General features: G+C 40.3%; 2 protein-coding genes across 2 annotated transcripts; one reads left to right on the top strand and one right to left on the bottom strand.

Annotated features, from left to right (window-relative positions):
* Positions 1 to 320: 320 nt before the first annotated feature.
* Positions 321 to 24777, bottom strand: LOC308386327 (sarcoplasmic/endoplasmic reticulum calcium ATPase 2). The gene is made up of 23 exons (XM_080865787.1): positions 24118 to 24777; positions 23783 to 23800; positions 23609 to 23691; positions 21293 to 21397; positions 19433 to 19571; positions 9482 to 9562; positions 8563 to 8648; positions 8079 to 8234; positions 7825 to 7966; positions 7520 to 7686; positions 5461 to 5549; positions 5218 to 5320; positions 4982 to 5113; positions 4745 to 4864; positions 4403 to 4621; positions 4174 to 4297; positions 3803 to 4014; positions 3328 to 3548; positions 3021 to 3223; positions 2754 to 2839; positions 2518 to 2651; positions 2202 to 2319; positions 321 to 2054 (listed from the first exon to the last, which is right to left on the bottom strand). Exons 1-23 carry the CDS (start codon positions 24233 to 24235, stop codon positions 1782 to 1784), a joined length of 3129 nt encoding a protein of 1042 aa, XP_080721913.1. The 5' UTR covers positions 24236 to 24777; the 3' UTR covers positions 321 to 1781.
* Positions 9569 to 18712, top strand: LOC308386333 (uncharacterized protein). Its single transcript, XM_080865800.1, has 2 exons — positions 9569 to 11622; positions 11902 to 18712. The coding sequence occupies exon 2, from the start codon at positions 14221 to 14223 to the stop codon at positions 15604 to 15606; it is 1386 nt and encodes a 461-aa protein (XP_080721926.1). The 5' UTR covers positions 9569 to 11622; positions 11902 to 14220; the 3' UTR covers positions 15607 to 18712.
* Positions 24778 to 27769: the final 2992 nt, after the last annotated feature.

Here is a 27769-nt window from a genome sequence, read left to right as displayed (position 1 = left end):
TGGTAGGCATTGAGGGGGAGAAAGGAGAGAAAGAAAAAAAAGCACACAGCTGTTAAGAGGAACACGCACAAGCACGAATAAACCCAGGCTTCAAAACACATGCTAATGATGGGCTTTTCTCACGTCAGAATTTCCAAACAGTGATGCTTAAGATGAGTGTAGACTGAATAGGCTCTGATCCAACGAGTACAGACTACTGTAAAGCATGGTATACCAAACATAAACTAAGTCCCCTAAAGAATAGTCTAAGAGTCAAACACACAGGTTCTTATGCCATGAATAGCTCATGCCTGCAATGTTGTGCCAAGAAAACCGAAGCATTCACATGTCTGAAATGGTCTGTATTCAAGTATTATATGCACATACAAAAAATGGATATGAATAATATTGAATATCATGGGTCTATATTGTATTAAATAAAGACAGAAAACACTTGATTCAAAGGGTTCATGAGTGTATTTTTCTTAAAGTAAAAAAACAAAAATGACAACATTTGGGCGTTTTTTAATTTGTAATCCAAAGTCCATTCATTGGAGCAGCTGCTGTATTAGTATTCTTCCTTAAAATTTTAATATTATGATCCTTTGAATCAAACGCCATGGAGATGGTAGTCACCTTACAACATCCCCACCCAGTTCTGTCTCAGAACACACACACAAATAAAGTTAATGTCACAAATCAACACAAAATATATTCTTTAAAATGTTAGAGGGACGAGAGATTTTGTTCGTTGTTTTCTGCACAAGCAAATAGGGGCACACCTCAGATGTTACGCTTTAGCAAGACTGTTGAGGAAAAGTATCTCAAGATGAGCAAAAGAAAAATCTTATATTGAGGTAGCTGTGCTCTGCCCAGTGCAGAAAAACTTACTTATTTTCGATCATTATAGTTAAAAAAAACAAAAAACATCTATGAAGTTAATTTTCGCTCTAACATGGGGGACCATACACAATTAAATTAGAATGAGAAACACATACAGTTCATGCTTTGTCACAGGACATGCGGCTTTTGTTTATCAAAGGTTTTCTTTTGTTGTCTTTTTTTGTTGTTAGCTAAGCATTCAAATGTTTCACTCCCAAACCTTCCCCCCCGTCCTTGTCTGCCACATGGAGCTCGTCCTCTCTGAAAGAGTTCCGAGTTTATACTGAAGACACAATGGTAAACATCAGAAAATAAATCAAGGCGGTATGTCTAAGCCACGCTGGTCAAACAATTTACAAAGCCATAAAAAAAGTTGCATAAAATAGTGTTCAGTCTCTGTACAGATCAAATTATTTCTGATATCCTAATTTTCCTTTTCATCAAGAGGGAAACAAAACAAAAAAAGACCGAATTTTGCTGTTTATACTGTAGTGACACAGGACATGTTATTCCCACCATCATTAAAATATGAACCATAAAGGCAATATTGACATGAACAAAAATAATAACTGGCAACGGTACATTTTCTTTCACACCAGCAACAAAAAAAGTCCACAGCTATGGGAGTGATGGTCTTCTAACACTCACATTTAAAGCCTCACCCATTCATTATTCCTATACCACCTCAAAACAGACGTCTTCTCAGTGTTAACATTTTATATTATTTGTTATGTGTCAAAGTTGGTCCTTTCTCTTACGCACGTGGTGGCACGCAGAGGCACACACACTAACTCTACAAATGCACACACACACGCACTAGCTACGCACATTACAGAAGGCAGAGAGAGAAGAGGAGAGGGAAAGAGGGAAGTGATGGCAGTGGGTGGGGAATGGAAAAGTCGAGGTTGTGCTCAAGTCAGTCAGGACCAGAACATGTCGGCCATGTTAGTGTCGCAGCTGTAGATCCAGAGGACCAACGGGAGGGAAATGGCCACAAAGGGCCACGAGATTCCCTCCATACATGCAGACAGGGAGCAGCCTTTGGAGTTGGCAGGCTTCTCCAGGTCTTTACCGGGCTCCAGGTAGTTCCTGGCAGCAAACTTGAGCAGTTCGTCCAGTAGAATGACAGGGAGCGAGATCTTGAGCACCATAAGCCACTGGGTCAGATTCAGGGGTGTGATCTGGAAAATGATCTGGAAAAGAAGAAACAACAGAAACAGCAATGAACAAAGTAACAGAATTAGGAAATTTGCCAACACAGCAATGTTTCTTTTCTTGTGCTCTGCATCCAGATGACAATAAAACAAACTCTTTGTGTCAAAATGAAAAATAATGCTCACTGGCAGAGGTTCCACATAGAGGATGAGGAAGTGAAGGGACATGGAGAGGCAGATGGCTCCCAGCAGCCACACGTTCTCCCACGGAGGCATCCGCAGCAGGGACTGGTTCTCTGACACGCTGTGAGGAACACAGACAAATGGTGATGGTTGTTAAAAAGTCACTCACTCGAAAAGAAAAACTCATGAATCTTTATTTCCCAACATCACTCACTCACTCACACACACACACACACACACACACACACACACACACACACACACGGAGAGTGAACGTAAAAGAGGAGCTGAAGATCAACAGCTGGGAAAGATGCCTAACCTATTAAGGGCATTGCACATCTCAATCGTGACCAGTACAGACAGGGCCATGGTCATCGGGTAAGGAGACTCAAACACTTTGCAGTCCATCCCCTGGTAGTCTGGATTTTCTGGACCACACTGCAGAAAATGGCTCTAAGAGGCAGAAAGAAAAAAAAGATCAGCAACGTTCTCCAACAGAAGAATCTGGCATATTAAAGTGCAGCAAATTAGCATGATAGCGTTATTAAGCTCTACCAGCTGGTAAAAGGTGATCCTTGGTCCATCCTCAGCTGCAACAAACCACCAGGCAGCAGCACCAACAGTGGCAGCACCAACATAACCTGACGCACACAAAGAAAAAATCATTCATACACAGACAATGGCACAGATGCTCATGAAACAGCAATTAAAACTTAAACATATAGGAGTAGCAGCAGCCGTCTTGCAAATTATTTGCTGTATACAGTATAAAGCAGAGTATCACATAGCGCATATGTACACTCTTTGATTTTCACTACTTACATCCAATAGCTAGGTATCTGAAGAAAAGCCATCCAGAGATGAGCGGCTCACGAGCATTGCGTGGAGGCTTATTCATGATGTCCAAGTCTGGTGGGTTGAAACCTAGAGCGGTGGCAGGCAAACCATCAGTCACCAGGTTGACCCAGAGCAGTTGGACGGGAATGAGAGCTTCAGGAAAGCCCAGAGCTGCAGTCAGAAAGATGCTGCACAAAAAAAGAGGAATGACAAATGATCAAGTGCCCTAAAACCATAATGTGTGTTTATTTCAGAAGAATGAAGTGTGTTTGTAAAAGCAAGTCATTCTCACCAGACAACTTCGCCCACATTTGAGGAGATGAGGTATCTGATAAACTGCTTCATGTTGTTATAAATGGCTCTTCCTTCCTCAACTGCAGCAACAATGGTGGAAAAGTTGTCATCAGCCAGCACCATCTCAGAGGCGGTCTTGGCCACAGCTGTACCCGAGCCCATGGCAATGCCAATCTCAGCCTTCTTCAGAGCAGGGGCGTCATTTACACCATCACCAGTCTGAGGAGAGAATGAAAAGCAGGACAGGAAAATATTCAGAGTTTTATAGTCTGAAATAAATGACTCGTCTGAAATGAAATGAAACTCGTCTTTATCCAAGTGCTCCTTTAATCTAAGCAAAAAAAAGGGAAAAACAGCAGAAAACTGTGACAAAGCCAAAAGGTATAAGACATTAAAAATCTAGAAAAGAAATGGCACGGTTGGTTTTAGATGCTTTCGTGCATGCATGACTGAAGAACACCATTTTTTCTTACCATAGCTGTGATCTCATCATAGGACTGCAGATACTCAACAATCTTGGATTTATGTGAAGGCTCAACCCGTGCAAAGCAGCGAGCCTTGACCACAGCCTCTCTCTGCTGCGCAGGTGACAGATCATCAAACTCTCGGCCAGTGAAAGCCATGCTGGAAACGTCATCATCTTCTCCAAAAATACCAATGCGCCTGCAAATAGCCACAGCCGTCCCTGGAATATACATGAGAACGCAGTAATTATTACTTCAGGCGTCTGGGAAAGAAACAAGCTGGTTAAGCCGTATTTGCCATGTTTTTTTTATTATCTGTAGAGTAGCAGAATGTTCTGATTTGTTTCGCTTTTAATTTTTCAGATACAACTGTCACATACCCTTGTTGTCTCCGGTAATCATAATTACTCGGATGCCAGCGAGACGACAGAGCCTAACAGAGGCTGCCACCTCTGCCCTGGGAGGATCCAGCATGCCCACGCAACCCACAAATGTCAGATCAGTCTGCAAGATAAGAAAATCACAGATTAAGGAACTTTAAAAAACAAAAAAAACAAAAAACTGCTTTCAGATAATAAAGTGATCCGATCCATCTGCTTCAGCTCTCACCTCATACTCGATAAATCGAGAGGAGTCATCTAACATCAGCTCATGTTTGTTCAGGGGATTATCTCGTGTGGCCAGAGCCAGACAGCGCAGGGTGTCCCTGCCCGTTCCATACTCTCTGATCACAGACATTAGCTTTTCCTTGATTCCAGGGGTCATGGGTACCTTGTTACTGCCTACACGAACGTGCGTGCACCTGTCAATCACTCCCTCAGGAGCACCCTATGAACAGGAACAAATCAGTTAATGAGAAAGGCAAAGACCAACCTCTAAGATAATAATTTAACATGCAGCTGTGTCAAGGCTTCAAATCCTGTAATAATGCATAGTAGTTGCATTTCTTACCTTCACAAACATCTTGCCAACTGAGGAGCGTGCTTTGTTAGGAGTACAGTACACAGACATAGACTTCCTGTCTCTGGAAAATTCCAAGGTAAACTCTTTCTTCATCAGCTGCTTGATCACCTAAATATGCAACAAAACCAAACCACCAATAAGAATTTCTCTAATAAAGTGAAAAGCTGTACATTTTTGCACACTGACAGAGAAGGAAAAGCAGACTTAAAGCATTCAATTACATACAGAATTGCAGGCATTGGCTCGCTCAACCCTGGAGAGGCCTTTCACGTCTGTATCAAACACGTTCATCTTCTCAACCAGGCATGTGAGAGCCGTCTCTGTGGCCTCACCCACCTTCTCGTACACACCTTTGGCCTGGGAAGAAGAAAAAACAACCAATGTTAATCTTTTATGTGGAAATTGCCACACAAAACATGTAAATGTCATTTCAAGGATCAAGAACCATTAATACTGCAAACCTCATTGAAGTCCAGCGAGGAATCATTACAGAGAGCACAGATAGAGGCCAGCTCCACCAACGCATCATACTGGGAACATTTGACTGTTTTTCCATCATGGAATCTAAACAAAAAAATAAAAAATATCAGAGGAACAGTTAGGAAACTCACATTTGCAGAAATAGAAATTTAGCATTTATGTCTATCTTGCTATAAGATGCCCCAAATAAAACTTAGAGGCATAGAAGAAGACTGAATACTCACACTTGTCCATCTGGGGCATATGTGGAGCCGCTAACGGTGAATTCCTTTAATGAACAGTGATCGCCCTCTGCCCGATCAATGATAAACATCTAGAGGAACAAAAGAAACATTTTTGAATTTATTATAATATTTGAAACACACATAACATATTTATTGTCTGTATAAATAACTTTTGGCTGCTCCCTTTAGGGGGTCGCTTCCGTCTCCCTGCTAGGGATTAGAGATACAGTGAGATGGATAGATCATCAAGTAACTTTCAGGGTTTCTGCAGTTCTGAATGTAAGAGGTACAATAAAAAAAAGAAAAGAAAAACAGCAACAGACATGTCCTTTTTCACACTACATCCACAAACCACCTCTGAGGTCTTCACCCTTTCCTCAACATCCTTTGTCCAATACATCCACCAACCCATCTCAACCTTACTTCTGTAACTCTTTTCTCCAAAATGCTCAACCTAAGCCGTCTTTCTGATGTACTCATTTCATCGCTCCCAATGAAAAACTCAACGTCTTCCACTATCACGTCCAGCTCCTCCTGTCCAATGTGTGCAATGCTGTATTCATTACATTATAACTCGAGTATCAAAGTCCGAAGATGGCAAAGGGGGAAAGCTGAGAGACTGATGCACACTGCATCCAGCAGATGGCATCAGACTACAATCGACATCAAAGAAACCTTCAGTCCACTCTAACATTGAACAGAGTGTAATGATGAAATTGTGAGCCAAAGCAGACACCACAAAGGGCTTTGATGGGAGGGTTCAATAAATGTCATCTTACAACAAGTTAGGACTCCACACAGGGATTCTTTGCCTAACACATAATTACAGCCTATAAATATTGCTTAAACATAAAATTAATATGGCAAAAATGTCAGAAAACAAGAGCAAGGATAACATGAGAGGAAACAAAGAGGTTTTCAGGCAGATAGCACTAGCTCTGTTAGGAATGTCATTCAGAAGTGTGCATTAATTCAAACATACATGGATTATTCATTCCACATTTGCCCCAAACTGAGAGGAGCAGAACAAAGCTGCTCAGGGGATGAAAATAGAAATATCTGAATAAAATGATGAGCTGGCATTATGGCTGCACTATCCTCAGGCACTAGCAAGACTTCAAAAGGCAGTGACGTCACTGGCTGTCCTACACAAAACACAAGAACAAGAAAAGGGCACTGCACTGAAGAGAAGCCTTCGGTCACTCATGGCAGCAAATTTCAGTAGTGCCCTAGTTGGACAGCAGCATCTTGGCCACTGCAGAGGTAGCTTGCAGAAAATTAAAGGATGAGCAAGGGATAGAGACACAGGGGCAGCCGAAAGAGACACAAGGTCAGTTACGCAACTCTACTGGTTTTGCTGCAAGTGACTAACTACTGCATACTGATCAGCATGCTGCCTGAATGAGGGTGGGGGCTGAGAGCACTGAAAAAGATGGAAGGAAAAGGGGGGAAGAATACATATTCTGCTGTACTACAACAGACTGTAAAAAGATGCAGTATAAAATTATTCATGCACTAATAAGGGATGAAAAAAAAAAAAAGAAACACCTGTAATTCTGAATCTCATTTCATCCCCAAATATGTAAAACTCAATTCTTTCATTGTGTTATTGTTAGCCATTCAGCCCGAGTAGGCTTTATTGCTCAGTAAATCACTATGTTTAAAGACGAATTGGGGGAATTTTACAGTCAAACAGTGACACAGTGTTTAGTTAATATTACCACAATTCAGTACTAGTTGCTGGGTTCAGAGTCCAGAAAATATTAGGAAACTCCGCATTAAGTTATGTTCACTCAAGATAATCACATAATGTTTAATTACAGTGGTATACCATTTAACAGATCCACAGTGAGGCATTTTTAGCACATAAAAACCAATCTACAGAGATTCCAACCAGTTTTCCTCAGTGTGGACTTAGCAGTAACCCCAAAACCAAACTCAGATTCGCTGATGTGCCTAGATGTTGGTGTGACAAAAATACATTAAATCCACTAAAGATACACTACGATCCATCTTCCTTCCGTCATGCACTCAAAACGACTGCCCACTGTTTTCTTACCCTGCACACAGACATCTGATTGGTCGTCAGTGTGCCAGTCTTGTCGGAACAGATGACAGATGTACAGCCAAGGGTCTCTACAGAGGGCAAACTGCGGACAATAGCATTCTTCTTGGCCATACGCCGTGTTCCTAAAGCCAAGCAGGTAGTGATGACAGCCGGCAGCCCTGCAAAACAGCAACAGCGGAGCCACAGCAGAAAAGAGGATTATTAAATGATGAAAATTCTTTAGTCGTCTCGTGAAGTAGTGGAAAATGAAGCAAGCATATCAAGGACAGAACTACATTTGCAAATGTCCAGCTTACCCTCAGGAATTGCAGCTACTGCAAGAGCCACAGCAATCTTGAAGTAATAGACAGCACCTCGGATCCAGGAACCTCCATGAACCGGGTCGTTGAAATGTCCAATATTGATGATCCACACAGCAATGCAGATCAGTGAAATAACCTTGAATTAAAAATTTATTTTTTATTTAAAGATCTTTTAATATCAAATGGAATAAACATTAGATTTTTATTCATTTATTTTTAAAAAAGCAAAACAATGCAATTTAAATAACCTTGGAGAGTTGCTGCCCAAACTCATCAAGCTTCTGCTGCAGGGGTGTACGCTCCTGCTCCGTTGTAGCCATCTCATCTCGGATTTTGCCAATCTCCGTGTTGCCAGCTGTGGCAACCACCACACCGACAGCCTTACCAGCTGCAATGTTGGTACCCTGGTGGAGTAATGAGGGAAAATAAAGAGGCAGTAGAAAACTAAAAATCTTAAGACAGTTTTTCCCCTTTGTCAATAACTACTTCTCTGAGACCAGTTAGAGACGCACAGAAGTAACTTTTATAAACAAATTTCAAAAACAGACGCTTAAAATGTAAATAGCAGCACACTGTTGCTTTTATAGGTGTGCTCTGGGTGATAGAAAAGATGGAAAGGAGGAATCATGCTCCCCCTCAAAAAAAAAAAAAAAAAAAAAAAAAAAAAAGCGTAAAAGTGTAAAAGTGTAAAATGACACCAAACCACCTAAGATGGTCTAGTGAGTGACTCACTGAAAACAGCATGTTCTTCTTGTCCTGGTTGACAGCACGCGGGTCAGGCACTGGGTCTGTGTGTTTGATCACAGACACAGACTCTCCTGCAGGTAGAGGAAAACAAAAGATAAGAGAATGGGAAGCAGACGCACAGTTTCTACACAGCAGAGCATGTAGTGGTACTTGTGATGGTTGGTTGACATTTTGGGCAGATATGTGCAGAAAAGGCTTTGCAGCTGACTGAGCAGGCCCGACAATTATCAAATACTGCAATTCCACTGCCTTTCAAACCCCTCATCTGATGTGTGTATGTCTCTGTGTGTAATCAACTGTGCAAGACTGCACATTTTCTGATAGAGTAAGGCAGGGAGCATTTGACAGGCGGCATGGCCATGAATGGGGAAGGAAAGAGGGGAGAAAAATAGCTCAAACACTAAAATATCCCATGGAATTTGCTACCAATTAAGGCAGCGGAGCAAGACAAGCGATTTAAGGACTTGGTTCACATAAACTCTTCTCCCCTACATTTTCCATCCTTCAATATTCTCCCCTTCTATTTTTCTTTCCATCTACCTCATTGTCCAATTATCCACCCACAGAATCATCCATTTACCTTTTATTCACATCACTCATTTTTGTCACAGCTGAGCAGCCATGACAACTAAGTGCAATGAAATGTGCAGAAAAGGAGACAAGGTGCTTATTCCTGCTGTTACATGTCTGGGTTGATCAAAAGGTCAGAGGTAGCTGGGCGAAAAAATAAATTTAAAAAAAAAAGCAGCAATGCGTGAACAAGAAAGAAACCATAAAATATAAAGCTATGGAAAAGCATTAAAAGATGGTGGTATATGTACAATCACTCTTTGTGGGTACGACACAGAGCTCACAAATACAAAGTAAATATTTAAAAAAGCAAATGGCTGAACTCTGAAATTACCTGTAAGAATCGACTGGTCTACCCTCAGTGTGGTTGACTTGATAGAAGTGAGCCTGATGTCTGCAGGCACTTTATCGCCGACTGTGGAGAGAAACAAAACAGGATATAACTAAGTACCTCTTAACAACTTAAATGCATCTTTGAATGGGACTGACAACTAATGAATAGATACTTTGAACAATGCAACTTACAAAAGCAGTTTTGTAATTATCCGATGCAACATTATGCTGAGGCATGCACATACCCCACATGTAAAAATACTCTACTAAATTTAGAGTATTTTATCATGAAAAGGAAAACCTGGGTTAAAAGCTATAAATAAATATTAATCACCACACACAAATGCTAAACACATGAACTGCCATGTTATCCCATCTCATGCTCCCTGGGAGTAATAAAATAATCAAACTCAAGCCTGAGAGCGCCATGAATTCAAAAATGATTAATGTTCCACTCATCTCCTGCACAGGATGCAAGTAGATCGTGGCTCATTTTTTCCACTAACACCGGGCTTCAGTGAGCCCCAGTAACACGATCACAAAATGCAAATACACACCAAATTTCAAACTAGTGTTTTCTCTGAATAAATACAGTAAGTACAATTAAAGCAACAGACTTATTAGCAACCACTACTTTGTATGATTTCCTCATGCAGGTGGGTCTGATCTGCAAAGACTTACTGAACGTTTCAGGGATGAGGCTGGAAATACAAACATTTAAAAAGTCTTACTAGACTTGTGCTTCAGGTATCAAACTTCACCTTAAAAATGTTTTTTAAATTAAATGTTTGTGTTTTTTTTTTAAAGCCACTTTGGATTCAAATATACACTAACACTATTTTCATCATGCACTAAAACATCACATGGCCTAAAAGTGTAAAGGTAAAAGCAATGACCCAGAAGCTCTTAACAGACCCCTGGATAATGGAGAGTGATGACAGACTTGTAAACCAACCCTTAGGCCTGCGGTACCCTTCAGAGAAGAGGAAGAGAAAAAGGATGTAGGAGAGGAATGGGAAGAGGGATTAGATGAGTCCTGCAAACCACACATCCAAAAATGGGAAAACTATTTTGATCAGTTGAAAACATGCAGCTGGATTTGAAGAGGGGGATAGTAAAAAAGTTTTTTTAAGCAAGGAAAACCCGTTTTACGTCAGATAAGCTGAAATAGAAACAAATATGACATGTCCTTGCATACAGATAGCTCGTTAATTCAGACAAGTCTCGTGAGTTGGTGACAGCTTTTGCCACCAACAGAATTAAGCGAGGAAATTCTACTTAAAACTAAACCAATATAAGCTGATCACCACACCATTTCACATCATGTGTACAGCGCACAATTCATATAAAAATGTTATTACTGTAGCGTGTTAATGCTGGGTTCATGTTAAGTGTAATGCTCGTGGACTGCACCAGCTGTACTACCAAATTTGGTTCTGTAGTTGTCCAAACACTGTCAAAATCCTTATCATCGTCACCTGCGTGCAAACGAAATACCATTAACAGATATGAGACAGTGAAGAAGATGAACAAGTGCAGTATGGGGGAGGACAAAAAAGAAATTAGGAACTGTAGTCACTGGAAATATTAGAAGGCCCTGTGGGACTTTTAAAACTCACTAATTAGAAAACCTCCTACCTTAGGCAAGGCAAGGCAAGTTTATTTGTATAGCACAATTCAACAACAAGGTGATTCAAAGTGCTTTACAGAGACATTAGAAACAAGAACAAATAAAAAGCATGATTTAAAATTGAATAAAACAAGCAAATAAACTAACTAATTAACAAACTAACTAACTAATTAACAAACAAACAAACAAACAAACAACAGTATATAAAATCAAAACAGATAAAATCAGAACAGTAGATAAAATCAGTAGTTAAATGTAAGTTTTGAAATTTAAGCTTAAAGTGTGGATTTGGTGCTTTATTCAAATGCAGCTGAGAACAGGTGAGTCTTCAACCTGGATTTAAATAAACTGAGTGTTTCAGCTGATCTGAGGCTTTCTGGGAGTTTGTTCCAGATATAAGGAGCATAAAAGCTGAATGCAGCTTCTCCGTGTCTGGTTCTGACTCTGGGAACTGATAAAAGACCGGATCCAGATGACCTGAGGGATCTGGATGGTTCATACTGGGTCAGGAGGTTCCAAGTTCCAAGTTCAACTTTATTGTCACTTCAACCATATACAGTTTAAAAATACACAGTGAAGCGAAACAACGTTCCTCCAGGAACCAAGGTGCTACAAGACAAGTTAGTGCAAAAAAAAAAAAAATATATAATATATCTAGTAATAATATTGTGCAAAAGAGCATTTACAGGTTGGTGTGTGCGATGGTTTGGTGGTGTAGGTCAGTGTGTTTGCGCTTTGTGTTGGTTAGTCAGTCCAGTCTCAATGTTTTGAGGTATTTGAGTTAAGCTGAGGTCATTGATGTATTTTGGTCCTAAACCATTCAGAGCTTTATAGGCCAGCATCAGAACTTTAAAGTCTATCCTCTGACGGACAGGCAGCCAGTGTAAGGACCTCAGAGCTGGACTGATGTGGTCCACTTTTTTGGTCTTAGTGAGGACTCGAGCAGCAGAGTTCTGAATGAGCTGTAGTTGTCTGACTGATTTTTTAGGTAGACCTGTAAAGATGCTGTTACAGTAATCAAGCCTACTAAAGATGAATGCATGGACTAGTTTTTCCAGGTCCTGTTGAGACATCAGATCTTTTATCCTTGATATATTCTTGAGGTGATCGTAAGCTGACTTTGTTATTGTCTTAATGTGTTTTTCTAAGTTTAGGTCTGCATCCATCACTACACCCAAATTTCTCGCCTGGTTTGTGGTTTTTAGATGTATAGATTGAAGTTCTCTGGTGACCTGTAATCGTTTTCCTTTGGCGTCAAAGACTATTACCTCAGTTTTGTTTTTGTTTAGCTGGAGAAAATTGTGGCACAACCAGTCATTGATTTCCTCAATGCATTTACCAAGAGCCTGTACAGGGCCTCGGTCTCCTGGTGACATTGTGATATATATTTGTGTGTCATCTGCATAGCTGTGATAGTTTATTTTGTTGTTACCTTAGAGTAACAGTGAAGCATGTCGCTATTTTCAATCCACTGGTGTATACTAGGAATAAGGTCACAGCAAGCAGACTAACCCACTTTCACAGACAATACACAGAATACTCTGCCTACAACCACAGACTATAAATGCTATTCAACAGTAAGACCCTTAACTGCATACATTACCCAATGACGATGTACAATATGTTCATCATCATGACAAGCTTGCTTATCTGGGAATTGTGATCGTATTTTAATTCCAAAAGGAAAAGCATGCATTAGTTAATATTAGGTCGATAAGCATAAACTGCAGTTAACAGTGCCTCTGTGCAGTGGCTGTTTCCTTTTGTTAAGAGTAATTACTCTAAATATTTTTCAATTATCTACAAAACAAAATTTGCTGCAGTCACCCAGGACTGCAGCTGTATAAACTTAGAGGCATTTTATTTTTTCCAGAGTGGACAGCCCCTGGGATTGGGACCCCCTTCCTTTCCCTTGTGAACAAAAGGGTTTTATCTGTATTATCTGCTCCCTCGAGTGCAGGACAAATGTCAGGCAGCAACTTAACCGATAAGGCCACATCAGTTTCTAAAGACAGAAGCTGTTTTCAGACACTATTCAGGGTCTGTGTTCCCACTTTCCAACCTTATCGTGGACCAAAACCATGATTCAATGTGACTTTAAAATATAGCCTGAATTTCAGGATGTATGAATCTGTCTGTAATCAAGACAACAAGCACCCACTCACAGGGGGTCCAGTGAAACTTTCGCAGCCTTAGAGGGCTGTATATTTTCTCTCCCAGTGACTCAGACTCTCTGATGTGCTAGCACGTAGGCTTCCAGTCTCCTGGGACCTTTCATGAGTTCATCCATCTCCCCAATGACTTCTACTTCTTTTAAGAATTTGGGGGGGGGGGGGAATTCAAGACAACCCCTAAGGACACACAAACACAGGACATTGTCCATTTAGATGGCGCCGGTGAGGTCGGCTGCCGTCACGACTGCTCCGACCACTTTTTCTTTGTCTTTGTTTTTTAAGTTAGTTTTCAGCGTTTCTAAATCGGCAAAATCATCACCATTGGGTACATTAGGTATGACAGTGACACTCTTGTTTCTATTGGTATACAATGTACTCACAATTCGAAGTTTTTAACTCCGGATCCGAGCTGGCCAAGTGAGATCTCGAGGGAGAACAAAGGGAAGTGGCGGCGGCCTAGAGGGAAGCGAGCCGGCGTCAGGAACAGGCTGAGAGCTCGTGCACACCGCACACCTCTGCCTAGCATCCTGCTCGCCAACGTCCAGTCACTGGAGAACAAGCTTGATGACCTCAGGGCCAGGATAAAGTTCCAGAGAGACATTCGGGACTGCAATCTCCTCTGCTTCACCGAGACATGGCTGAACCCAGCGGTGCCGGACCACGCCATCCAGCCGGCCGAGTTCTTCTCGGTTCACCGCATGGACAGGACACGGGACTCGGGGAAGTCAAGGGGAGGCGGCGTGTGTTTAATGGTGAACAACAACTGGTGCAACAGTGCGAACGTTGTTCCTCTCACACACTCCTGCACACCAAATCTGGAACTACTGTCCATCATGTGTCGTCCTTTTTATCTACCTCGGGAATTTACATCGGTCATTATAAGTGCCGTTTATATTCCACCACAAGCGGACACGGTCACCGCCTTATGCGAGCTGCATGAGGCACTCACACAGCACCCAGACACAACACCGGGACGCTGCGCTTATTGTGACGGGGGACTTTAATAGCGCCAACCTCAAACGCGCAGCGCCGAACTTTTATCAACACATCTCCTGCCCCACCAGGGGTGAAAGGACACTGGACCACTGCTACACTACAGTCAAGGACGGCTACAAGGCACAATCCCGCCCTCCTTTTGGCAAATCTGATCACGCCGCCATCTTCCTCATGCCAAAATACAAACAAAGGCTGAAACAGGAAGTTCCGGTTCAGAGGAAGGTCGCGCGCTGGACGGATCAATCGGTGGCCGCGTTACAGGACGCACTCGATGACGCAGACTGGGGCATGTTCAGAAACAGCTCCGACGATGACGTCAACGTGTTTACGGAAGCGGTTGTGGGATTCATCGGGAAACTAGCGGATGATACCGTGGAGACAAAGACTATCACAACGTTTCCCAACCAGAAGCCGTGGGTGGATAAAACCATCCGCGACGCTCTGAGATCCCGCACCGCTGCCTACAACACGGGACTCATGACGGGGGACATGGACCCGTACAAAGCCGCGTCATATAACGTGCGGAGGGCGGTGAAAGAGGCGAAGCAGCGCTACGGGAGGAAACTAGAGTCACAACTCCAACAGAGTGACTCTAGGAGCCTGTGGCGGGGACTAAGGACAATAACGGACTATAAAGCACCAACAACCGGTATGACGAACGCGGCCGTGACTCTGGCAGACGAGCTGAACACTTTCTATGCTCGCTTCGAGGCTGCAGCTAAGGACTCCAACAATGCTAGTGTTAGCGGCGCTAACGGCTGCAGACAGGAAGATACTGCCAGCACCGGAAACGTGCTCGTCATCTCCGAGCATGAAGTAAGGAGAGCCTTCAAGAGAGTGAACACCAGGAAAGCAGCAGGACCAGACGGCATCCCAGGTCGTATCCTAAGAGACTGCGCATACCAGCTAGCTCCTGTGTTCACTGAGATATTCAACATCTCTTTATCTCAGTCGGTGATCCCCACATGCTTCAAAGAGTCCATCATTGTTCCTGTCCCGAAGAAACCCCACCCTGCTTCTCTCAATGACTATCGCCCTGTAGCCCTCACCTCAGTAGTGATGAAGTGCTTTGAACGCCTGGTCAGAGACTTCATCATTTCTTCACTACCAGACACACTGGACCCACTACAGTTCGCTTACCGTCCAAATCGTTCCACAGACGATGCCATCTCTCATCTCCTCCACACATCACTCACACATATGGTTCTTACACACACACTGGACTTTCTGGACATTGTTTTTGCACAACACTGGTCACTATATTCTTCATTTCCAGTTAATACTTGTACAGCTGCTGTTATTGTGTATATATTTATTTATATTTAGATTTCTTCATACATTCTTATATAGTTCTATATTGTGTATTTTGTTGTACAGTTATTTTATTTTCAACTTTAATTTATATATTTATCTTTATCTTATTCTTCCCAGTTAAATTTACCCTTCATTCTAATTTGTGTTGTACAGTTATTTCATTTTTAACCTTAATTTATATTTTATTCCTTCCTAGTTAAATTTACCCTTTTTAATTTTTCATATTTATTTCCTATCTTATTCATAGCCTTTTCCTTTGTTTTCTTTAGGTCACGAGCAGTTGTCCAAGCATTTCACTACATATCGTACTGTGTATGACTGTGTACGTGACAAATAAAATTTGAATTTGAATTTAATGTTTAGTAAGTTACAACAATGGATCAATACTTTTGTCAACTTTTCTGTTCTCCTTAATTTATTCCTCTTCCTCTCTCGTGGCCAAAAATCAACAAAGAAATACCTAGGGGTGATGACAATAAACAGGCCATCCTGCACTCCTGAAAGAGAGAGGAAATCTGGCCATCTGGAGCAGAAATTATTCATCAAATTGAATCTGTATCTTTTCTACATGTTACATCCTGTCTAGTCTCTTCCTCTGGGCTAAAACACATTAATGGTGACCACTGGACAAAGGCTGGGGTTAAAACTGTAAGTCAATGAGAACAGAGCTGATGGGTTTTATATGTCAAGAAAGAAAAAAACAAAACAAAGAATTGTCTCTTACGTCAGTCGAGTGCAGAAAGCAAATAAAACCAGTACATTAACCCAGGAAACAAAGTACACAGTTAAGAGAACAAAGCCTATAAAATAAATCAGCTGCTGCTACACTGACACCAATGTGTTTCCATTTCAAAAAGATTTTAACGGGAAAGTTGATCTCTAACAAGATGAGCATTTTAGCAGTTAATCTCCATCTACACCAACAGCCATCATGTTTTTTGGCATGCCCTGATTCAGATGTTAAAAATAGTTCAAGCCCTCCATTCCACATTTTTAATCAATCATTAACCAAAAAATGAAAAAGAAAGATGCAAGTTGAATTTTGTGTAAATAACAGGTCAGTAATTGCATCAGCAAACTCTTGTTTACATTCCTCACTGAGGTCTGCCCCACAGTTTGAGTACACTGGTACAAACTAACACACCTGAAAATATTTATGATGGAAAACGGTGAAACGCACAGGCTAACTGTTTGTTCAATGTGTGCTTATCACACCAATTTTTTTTAATAGGACAATTTCCAGAGTGATTTTAAGGAGTTTTACGTCAGCCTTTCTGGCCTGATACATTTTTTTTATTTATTTTTTTAAGTAGGAGAAAGACTCCACTCACACTGGAAAATGCAACAATGACTGTTGGGTAAACCAATTTTTTTCCTTCCCCATTTGCTAACTTCTGCTCAGAGTTGATTTCAAACTACCACCATGTTAATCAGTCACTGTTGTGGCTGCATTTTTAATATAATGGATGGCCAGTGTGTTTAGCCTGAACTTTGCATATCAGAGCTCCATAAAACATCAACTCATTCTACCAATTTGTGTTTACTGCTTTCAGTTTTGAATGTTGATATATCGGAGACATTTTTAATGTTTGCTTTCACAGTAGTTTTAGAAAAGCAAGGGCATCCAGTAACAGCTTGCTCTTCTCAGTAGCAGCAGCTATACCCAGACAATGCCAGATCCTGACCCTCTTGCTCACAAAAATTACTCAGACTGGATTTTTGTTTAATATCAGCTGTGAGACAATTTAATTTAATAATGAATAACTAACTAGTGTTTCTATTGAGACAATTTTGAGATAGAAACTGCTCTTATGGATTATAGTGAGTGAAAAGAGAGCAAGAGTGAGAAAAAAAATGTCTATACAAATGACGGACTGCAAGGCACAAAACCAGAGCAATTCACACACTCAGCACACACTTCAGCTTAGCATTTCACAACTGGTCTGACAAAGCATCTGAGATTGTGAAAGAAAGATATAAACCACATGCACCCCAGTCCAGCAGGGTACTTTGCAACTGACATTATACCCATCACTATCCTGTTTTATAACACATACAACTTACTGGTTTCACCAACACTGATAACAAAAACATATGCACACAATTCGTTAATCATGTTATTGTCAGTACTCAAGGAACCATTTATCTCATTAATGGCCACGCAAACATCCTGTTATCACAGACCCTAAATCACACTGATCTAACTGCATTGATAAAGCTTGCAAAGTGGGCTGTTTGAATTAGTGACCGTCCCACTAAAATGTCAGATTTGCTGAATGTTAATAATTGTTGAATATATGGTTAAAGTACTTCATACTTATCTTTAGTGGATCTATTCAGGTCATGTCAGACAGGCAGAAGCAATTACATTTTGGTTTATCTTCACTCATTTTGTCATGATATGATGGATGCATTTGTAACTTATCATATCATGACAAAATGAGTGAAGAGTGGCAAATTTTAAAAAATAAAAACAAAAAGTGAATATAATCCATCAGGTTATACTGGGATTTAGGGCTGTGCAATATGACCAAAATCTCATATCCCAATATAAGAATTCTATCGTCCCGATAACAATATAAATCACAAAAATGTAACATTTTCTGTAAATTCTGTGAATCTCGGGCAGCTTGACTTGCGGGAAGTGTTTCCAGCTGCGCGTCATGTAGCTGGAGTCGAGTGTTTTAACCGATATATGAAACTATACATTTTTAGACATAAGTTGTAAAGGCCGCCGTTTGTGCCGTAGTGTGGTTATATAAAATATAAGCGAAAGAGAGAACTTTAAGAAATTAATAAAGCCACTACAGTGACCATCAAAACGATGAAAAAATATTGCCGTAAACAGTTTATTTTGCGACACCACGAAACAAACGATAGCGTAAAATGAAACAGACGTTTTTATATTGTCATCTGATATATATCGTTATATCGAACAGCCCTACTGGGATAGTTTTTCAAGTACAAATCTGTCAGAGCACAGCACAGCATTTACTTTAGAGGCAGTGGATCCTCATTCATTCTACAACCGTTCTGTAAGCTTGTGATAAACATTACAGACACACTCCGCTAAGCTTTCCTCTGGAATAAAGGGAAAAAAATATACAACCCAAGACAGAGTACAAGAACAAAGATAAAAGATAAAAAGAGACCAAATGAAGTCTTGGTAAGAAAACACACAACACAGAGTAATGAGGAGCAGTGACGCAAAACGCATAAACATGTGTGGCTCTATCCAAGCTGAGGTCAGCCAACTAACGCTCAGTAACAGATTGAACCGCTGCTCTTGTATTGCATAATTTACTTGGTACTACAATTATTCTGAAATAGTCTAGGGAGATAAACAGGATGAGAGATCAGCTGTGTGTCTACATGTTGAACACTGTAAAAAGCACATCATAACTGGTTATGTTTACAGAGCTGTAATCATCTTATGTTTAACAATAGCACATGACTGCTGGACTACAGCCATGCTTTTAAACAGCTTTAAGTTTTTAGATAAGAATTACCAATACTGCATGCAATCAGTTTAAAAAAGGAAACTAAAACCAGATACTGATGTAGACCAATCAATAGGAAATTACATTCTATCCTGTTAGAAAAGCATGGTGAAAAAAAAACATGAATAAATCTAACAATCGTTATGTTGCTTTGCACTTCCTGTTGCGATTTCAATGACCTGAACCAAAGCGACAAAAAGATGAAAAATTTCTCACAATATATCCTGAACAGTGTGTTTAATTTTGTTGTTTGCTTTTTTTCATGACAAGCTGGCAGCATCTAACAACATCTGGAATATTATTTTATATTAGTGTACACCTGATATTTTTAGTCTTACCTGCCACCTCCACAATGTCCCCAGGCACAATGTCCCTTGCCTTGATTCTCTGGACACTCTTCCTATCCTGGCGGTACACCTTCCCCATCTCTGGCTCATACTCCTTAAGGGCTTCGATGGCATTTTCTGCATTTCGTTCCTTAAAAGTAGAAACAGGAATTCGACTTAAAAACAAGCTAGCACCACACATGCAGCTCAGAGGCTGAGGATGAAAAGGGAGGTGAAACTAAAACGACTCTCGGATAGTCAGTGTACAGCTATTCACAATGTACATAATGGAGAGTTATCTTTATGTAAGCAAACCGACAAAGTGAACCAGGAGAGGAAGTGAAGCAGAGTAAACACTGCGGTGTTGCAAAAGGCTGAAATAGTAGGAATGCTACATTTTCAGAAGTGAAACACTTTACAGTTACCTTCAAAGGACCCCTAATTTATGTAAAACTGTCCTTATTTTAAATACTACAGCTGCATTTTTACATCAGTTTTCCCAAATATTCCTTTCAGTCTCACCATTTTCCTTCCTTACCATTCTTCACTTTTCTTTGTCTGGCCGATCGCTTACAGACTGCATAGTTTGAGTGGCAACTCTTAACATAGCGGTAAGTAGGCTGCACATGAATAGACATAACAAGACCAGGCACACAAGTTATGACCTTTGTAAGGGAGCACAGAAAAATGGATACAAAGCTCTTAAAATGGCTGCCAGTAAAGGTGAGGCCAGTTAAGGGAAGCTAAGCAACATATACAAAACTACAGGCGCCAAACCACCACCAACATGATAAGCAGCAAACAGATCACCCTTCCATTCTACATCATTCATAGTGGCTTTGTAGGAATAAGCAAAGGCAAACAGGCACTTAACAGCTCACCATTTACACAAGCCTCAGCAGGACTGTTCAACGAACATTTACTTTTACAGGCAATCCAGCGGAGATACACCCGCCTACCAGGTGTCTTTGACGAAATATAGTGTGGTGTGGTTTATAATCACATAAATAAATCAAAATAGTAAATTGGAATTTTATCCCCAGGTGGCTTTAACAAGCAAATGTGCAGTTTGGATTACATCAGCACCGAGTGAGAGAAGAAAACCTATTTAACAAAACGCCTGATCTTTCAATCCTGACCCCAGGGAAGAAGTTAATTTGTCTACAGATATTAAGCGCAGTTTATCATGAAGGGCTACCCCTAGTTGTTCCTCAGACATTGATAATCCTTTGATAAAATTAAATAAGAAGCCAATAAAACATTATGTCTGGTAGGTTATGTTTTCTTCATTTCTGAAATGTTGTTTGGATCTTACAAAAACAAAACAAAAAACAGGCAATATCAGGAAAAAAAAATCCAAACTAGTCTTGATGTAGTCTAACAACTAATACTAGGAATACAAGGGTTGATGGAGAGGGGACAGATTTATTCTGACTGCAAAGCATACGTAGGATGAGGAGACAGGAAGAAGTGCAAATAAGTTGTCAGATAATCTGAATAATGGAGACTGGTAATCTGATCAAACCTTCTTTGTCCATAACATTATTAGTTTCCTCTTAAGAGAGACTTCTACAAGCTACACAACATCTATGCATATTTTTGTGATATTAAGCTTTTTAATGGCACGATGAATAACTGGCAAGACAGAAACTGGTAGGGGAAAAAAAAAAAAAAAAAAACTATTCCCTGCTCACCCCACTAAGCACCATTTAGTAGATTTGGTTAAAATCTAAGCTAAGTGTGATGTTATGTGGAAAACCTATCTGCTTACAAGGAAGCCGAGTATTCATAACAGTACATGAAAATTTCACTCAGGTAGCCAAGTTTTAATGACCCATGTGAAGTCAGATTCAAAACTGCAATTTCGTTTACCTGCCAAACTCCTACAATGGCATTTGCGATGAGAATAAGGAGGATAACAAAAGGTTCCACAAAGGCTGTAACGGTTTCTTCTCCCTCTTCAAACCAGGCCAGGACCTGCAGACAAAACAGAAATTAAGGGAATCAAACACAATGCAAGCAATTTATATTTAAGTGTGAGCTATAAGTAACACTAAAGTCCCTGGCCTGGGATGATATGGCATATTTTTACCCAAGAACACCCAGTAATGAATATTCTAGCATATGTCAGAAAAAGTATTTACACAGAATTATATTTTAGATTATTCACTGAAGTTGTATCATTTGAGTTTACTTTGTTTCACAGAGTTGCAAGAATGTTGACTCGAGTAGAACAAGCTTGCAGGCTTGATGGTGAAGATGCCTAAATTCACAAAACCTGCCCCTTTACAACCAAATCAAAATACAAAGGACTTTTGAAATCACAACATGAAACAGAAAATATCAGAGCTGAACACCACATTGCGTCATTCACATGAATGGAGAAAAGGGAGGTGAAAAGGTCACAGCTATTTTCAGCTGATTGTCTATTTAATGGCCCAAGACAAATAGCTCCACAAGCGCAGTGACTCCAGCTTTATGTCACATGAAATGCTACAACCCTTTTATAGAACAAATATTATAAAAGAACTCAATAAATCAATTAAATGTGAGAAACCAGCAAACATAACCTCACAGCCAAACAAAATTAAACAAGTCAAACTGTGGCTTACACTGAATATTTATTTATGATCAGTTACTTACAATTTGGACTTGAGGCCTTTCAATCAACTTTCTGGACAATAGTAATTGTCAGGTTCATGTTGTTATTTCCTTACACTGTTTGCCATGAACTTTGCCTGTTGGTGGAGTTGTGGTAGAATCTCACTTTGCCTTAATAGTGGTTGGAAAAATTATTTTAATCATCAATAATCATTTAAAATTTTATACCAAGCCAGCTTCTGACAGCATTGCGAACGGGGCCAAGTGTGTGAGAGGGTATTAATCACTTTCCCTTCTTTTAGAAACTGTGCCAGGAGAGAAGTGTGTCAACTGCCTCTCTCCTACTCCAACCTATTTCAACACTGCCAATCAAACATCAAATTTAGACTTTATACTAAAGAAATTTACACTCCACCCATCAGTTCCTGAATGTTTTAATGTAACATCTAACAAATGTCTGCATATAACTTCATATTCACACTGAAGTAAATGTGTCTGCATGTGGTGTGACTGAGAGAAGGCCGAGTACTACAGCTGATGATTTATAAGCTCTGAAAAGCATAGCTGGCTGTTGTCACCATGCCTTGGTGTCTCAGGATAGTCTGAGCCAATGGGAGAGTGGCCAATCCTTGAGTAGAAGCAGAGCCACAGGATACTCAACCTACCACTGTGTCAAGCATACTCTACGCTGGGGATCACCACTTATTGGTGGTAAGAATATAAAGCATTCAGAAGTTATGTTTGTTCATACCGGACAACTAATGACTCCAAATATTAGTCCTCGCTATACTGTAGCAGTATGTTACCAGTAAAATCAATCACCACTGAAGTATACCGACTTCTCATGTGTCTGTCGCCTTCTCTCTTTATAACAGCCAAGTGTTTGCTGCTCTTGTCAACAACACGCCACGCATTCAGACTTGTTACAGTGGCAGATTCACCCATTCTCAAACTGCCTCAGCGTCAGTGCTCCTTTTGAATTACAGACTTCTGGAGCATTGATGTGTTAACAGAATCTCTATTAAAAACAACATGCTTGAAGAAGCCACGATAATTTATGATTAGCTTCAAGAGCAATGCCGTGTTTGCACAGAATCAGAAAAAAGAAAAATATGAATCTGGGTTTTGTCACCTGACAAATTCTGGGTGACTTTCTTTTCTTATTTTGAACAGTTTTCTTCCTAAGCTATAATCTGCACAGAATCAATTGCAAAATGATAACTATATACAATGTGTAGGCTGACAAAGCTGAACTGTGGAGAGAAAAGGGGAAAAAAAGCTTTCTAAACTCATCACTGAGCGGTTGAAAGAAGGATGGTGGTAGAAATGAACATAAATGATGTTCAACTGGCTGAAAGCCAAGTTTTAGTATTACATTTTGTACTAAGTAATCAGTCTTGAGGCGAGAGAGTGCTTCTATTCAAGTATTCTATATGAATGACTCTCTCACTATTCTATCATTAAAATACTGCCAGTGTACAAGTGTCACATCCTCTTCACTGATTATTACCACTATGAATAGCCAGTATTGTCTGAAAGACCACTGCACACATCACCCGCACTGCTAACATAACGTGTTATACTTACAAACGATATGCAGGCAGCAAGTAAAAGGATCCTCACAAGCAAATCTTCGAACTGTTCAATCACTAGTGCCCAAAGTGATTTACCTGGGGAGGGTTAACATCAAACTTAAGTGTGATACATTTTAAACATATGCATGTCATCCCCCCCCCAAAGCATCCAGAATGGTTCACTCACCCTCCTCCGCTGGTAGTTCTGTAGATCATCCCATTCATAACGAAGGCAAAAAAGGTGGACAAGCAGTTAAAGTTAAGCAGTTGATACATAATAGCATATTTCAGCACAAGTGAAGTACATCAACAGCCAATGATACTGTAGTAGGATGATAAAGACAAGTTGCTCATAAAATTGGTCACAGAAGAGATGGTTTCCAGTATTTCAACATGCACATGGTGACGTAAGCTTCCTTTTTGCTCTTTCGCCTGTTACATATCTGGAGCCATGGGCCATAACGCGGCGCCGGGAGAATAGCTTCTTGTTTTTGAACAAACCTATGTAAACCAGCTCCTTACCGTTTGGCCCATATCGTTCCCGTTGTTTCTTCACTTCTTCTAAACTCAGACCCGTGCTTTCGTTCACATTAAAAAAGCTGTAAACTTCTTCCACCGTCTTTGTGTGTGCGTTGTCCATGGTGAATGGCCACTTGAGGACACCGCTTAGTTGGCTGGTTCCAACCTCAACCTATCAAGGTGGGTTTTCTAACTCCCCCTCCTTCGGTGTCACCGTAATTGAAATTTAAAAATAGATATATATTTAAGCGGAAACCCACAGCGATGAGTGTTACGAGCTAAGTAGTTCCAACACAGGATAGCGCGGCGCACAGGTGTGCGGCGAGAGTGGACAAATTAGCGGCTCCCGGGCTAGCGAGCGGCTAACTGGCTAAAGCTAGCTAACTATTGCCTCTGGTCCTTTGGCTCTGCTTGAATTCGCCGGCTTTGCTTCGCTAGCTGCCTCGTGAGACCTTGGAGAAAAAAACCATATCAACGCTGCTGTCTCAGCTGGATGTTGTTAATGTTGTCCCTTTCATTTAAAACAGCGACTCCCGGAAAAATTGCGTCCGAATGGATGATTTAAACATGTGGGTAAGTTGCAGCTTGGCTCCCGTCGCCCGCTTTGCCTGTGTGTTGCGGAATCAGCAGCGTCCTCATCAGCACCAATAGCGTTTCTTCTCGAATGCGGTGTTCAGTGTCCGCATGTGGAATCACCTCATTGGTTGGAGATACCGGAAGTCCTTCTCGCTCTCTTACGTACACACTCAGTGCTTTTCGTCATTGCACGGTGGGAACAGTACACTGGAGCATGTGTTTAGTCAGTTTGTACATGTGACAGTGAGTCGGAATGATTTTCAATCGTATCTTTAAAAAAATACTTATGTAATTGATTTTTACTGTAAGGACATGATTTGTTATTGATATTCAACTATCGTAATTTGCATGGTTTTTTTGAGGTAAATTGTACTTTCATAATAGAACATTCCAGAAAAAGTAACAGTCCGATAACATAGCTTCACCATTATTTGTAAATAATTAGCTAATGCAAATCAATTATTTAGTATATCCGTTCTCCTGTTTTCAAAATAATAACAGATAAAGTTTTAAAAATTGCCTAAAATTTTGTACTATAGGATATTGGTTATAATACATATACACAGTGCTGTGGGAAGTGAGCCCCCCCCCCCCCACACACACACACACACACACACACAGCTTTTTGAGTTTCATTAATCACACCCAGATCTGATTACTGCCAGACCCTTATGAATTAATAAAATTATTAGCCAAAGACAAATAGAGTTAATAAAAAAATTTCTTTTTTAAAAATGGTTATTTCATTTATTGAGTCATTCTGTCATTCAAAGTCAGTCTGAAAAGGGTTACAAAGTTACTTTGAAGGTTGGGGGACTCCAGGAAACCACCATTACACCCATTATCCACAGATGGAGAGACCTTGGAGCAGTGGTGAACCTTCCCAGGAGTGGCCGGCTTACCTATTCCAAGAGTGCATCAATGACTCATCCAGGAGGTCACACAAGAACCCAAAACAACATCTAGAGAACTGCAGGCCTCACTTCCCTCAGTTAAGATTCAAGTTCATGATTCAACAATAAGAAAAAGATGCAAAAATGGCATTCATAGGAGAGTTTCAAGGAGAAAAACACTGCTAACCACAAAGAAGACACTTGATTCATATCTGCCAAAAAACATTTTGATGACCCCCAAGACTTTGGGGAAAATTAAACCATGAATTCTGCGCTCTGCCAAAATTTTTTGAAAGAGAATGTCCAGCCATCAGCTGTTACCCTTAAGCTCAAGCACACTTGGGCAATACAGCGGGACAATGAACTGAAACACATCAGTAAGTCCACCTCTGAATGACTATAAAATAAAAAGAAAAAAAGAAAAACATCAGGCATTGGAGAGCACTATTCAAAATCTGGACTTAAATCTGATTGAGATCGTTGGTATGACCTTAAACAGGCTGTTCATGCTCAAAAACCCTCCAATGTGGCTGATTTAAGAAGAGTGGGACAAAAATTCTGCACTGTGGAAGACTCACTAGTTACTGCAAATACTTGATTGCAGTTCTTGCTTCCAGGGGTGGTAAAACCAGTTATTAAGTTGAGGGTGCAATTACTTTTTCACATGGGCTAGGTAGACATTTTCTTCCCCTTATCAAATGATGTCATCCTTTAAAAACTGCCTTTTGTATTTCCTCCAGTTATCTTTGTCTAATAGTAAAATTTCTAAAACAAGTTTGGCAAATATGCAAAAGAAAGAAAGAAAGAAAGAAAGAAAGAAAGAAAGAAAGAAAGAAAATAAATCTGGAAGGAGCAGATACTTTTTCACTGCACTGTAGAATGATAGCAGTCTGGAGTCACAGATGTATTCTCCAAATAAAATAACAGGATTAATACAAGATTTGTTGATATAGAGCACAAGTTTCAAAGTGACACTTGATGATGCCATGAAAATGCTTACTTGCTTATTGTAACAAATTAGGTGTGTAATTTGACAGTGTTGACTCCAAGACCTTAACTAGCCAATTGTAAGAGGTGCTACACTACACTGTGGAGAGATAGACTGCTTCTGAATCTGTAACCAGACCAAAGCAGTGGGGATGTGTGTAGATGCTATGTTCAGTAACGGATGAAGGAATTAGCTTAAATGGTTTCTGTTATGTTTGCTAACTGTACTGACAAAACTCAACAATTCTATACTGAAGCATTCATATCTACAACCCTGTAAAACATTACTGTGTATGTTAATAAATTCTATGCTCATTCAATAAATGCAATACTTAACACATCGGAGTTATTATCTTATATTTGTCAGTGTGAGTTGTGTGAAAAGAATCCCAGTAGTCTCTGGCAGACTTACAAACCAGCCTTACCAGTGATATAACATAGTCAGCGTTATCTTTTGCTCCCTGGCCTTCTAACGTTGTGTCAGAGAGAATTTATCAGTGGAAGTGGTCCAAGAAACCATCTTTAAACTGATACCGTACAGTCAGCTTGGTCAGTGCCATGTCTAACTTTTCTTTCACAGAAACATGACTGCTTTAGGGAAAAGGCTGCCTATAGCAAGAAAAATCCAGTTTCATGCTTTAAGCTGTTAAAATCAAACACACCAAAGATGTTGAGATAGTGTTGCTTGCGTAAAACGGCTTTGCAGACTGCGCTATCTGCTGTCTATCTAAAAGACAAGTTATTTTCAGCCACGGAGATTAATGTGTGCTGCCGCACTGAGACTTTCCTCCTCACTGAGAAGGAAAGTCAGAGCTTTCTCTGCAGGATAGAAAAGATAGCTTGAAAACAAAATAAAAAATAAAACTTGTCAGTCAGCTACTCACACGACAGCTTCAGATAAAAAATGAGGAATGAACCGCAGTAACTGTGCTTTAACTGAATGTTTGCTTAACACTGCTTTATCTATAGTTTTAACTATAGTTACATCTCCAGTGTGGAGAATCTGGTGGCCCTGGGGAATTGTGCTTGCATTGGATCCACTCGACCTCCTATCATGAATTGTTAATGCATACCAGCATCAAGTTGCTCTGAGTGTTCACCTTTATCCTGTGATGAAACAGCTTTTATAGGATCGCCCTATCCAAAAGAGAGATGTCACTGAATGGTTATAAGAGGTAAAGAAAGTGGATGGATGTATT

Source organism: Rhamphochromis sp. 'chilingali', assembly GCF_963969265.1.
Source record: "Rhamphochromis sp. 'chilingali' genome assembly, chromosome: 2".
NCBI lineage: Eukaryota > Metazoa > Chordata > Actinopteri > Cichliformes > Cichlidae > Rhamphochromis > Rhamphochromis sp. 'chilingali'.
Note: the sequence above shows the minus strand (reverse complement) of the source record. Positions and strands in the feature narration are given on the sequence as shown.

Excerpts from the sequence above, each read along its gene's own strand:
- LOC308386327 (XM_080865787.1), bottom strand. The coding sequence starts at position 24,235 with ATGGACAACGCACACACAAAGACGGTGGAAGAAGTTTACAGCTTTTTT. Across the intron at positions 4,015-4,173 it reads GATTACCGGAGACAACAAGG|GGACGGCTGTGGCTATTTGC; the intron begins GTATGTGACAGT and ends TGTATATTCCAG. Across the intron at positions 2,320-2,517 it reads ATGTGCAATGCCCTTAATAG|CGTGTCAGAGAACCAGTCCC; the intron begins GTTAGGCATCTT and ends TGTTCCTCACAG.
- LOC308386333 (XM_080865800.1), top strand. The coding sequence starts at position 14,221 with ATGAGGCACTCACACAGCACCCAGACACAACACCGGGACGCTGCGCTT.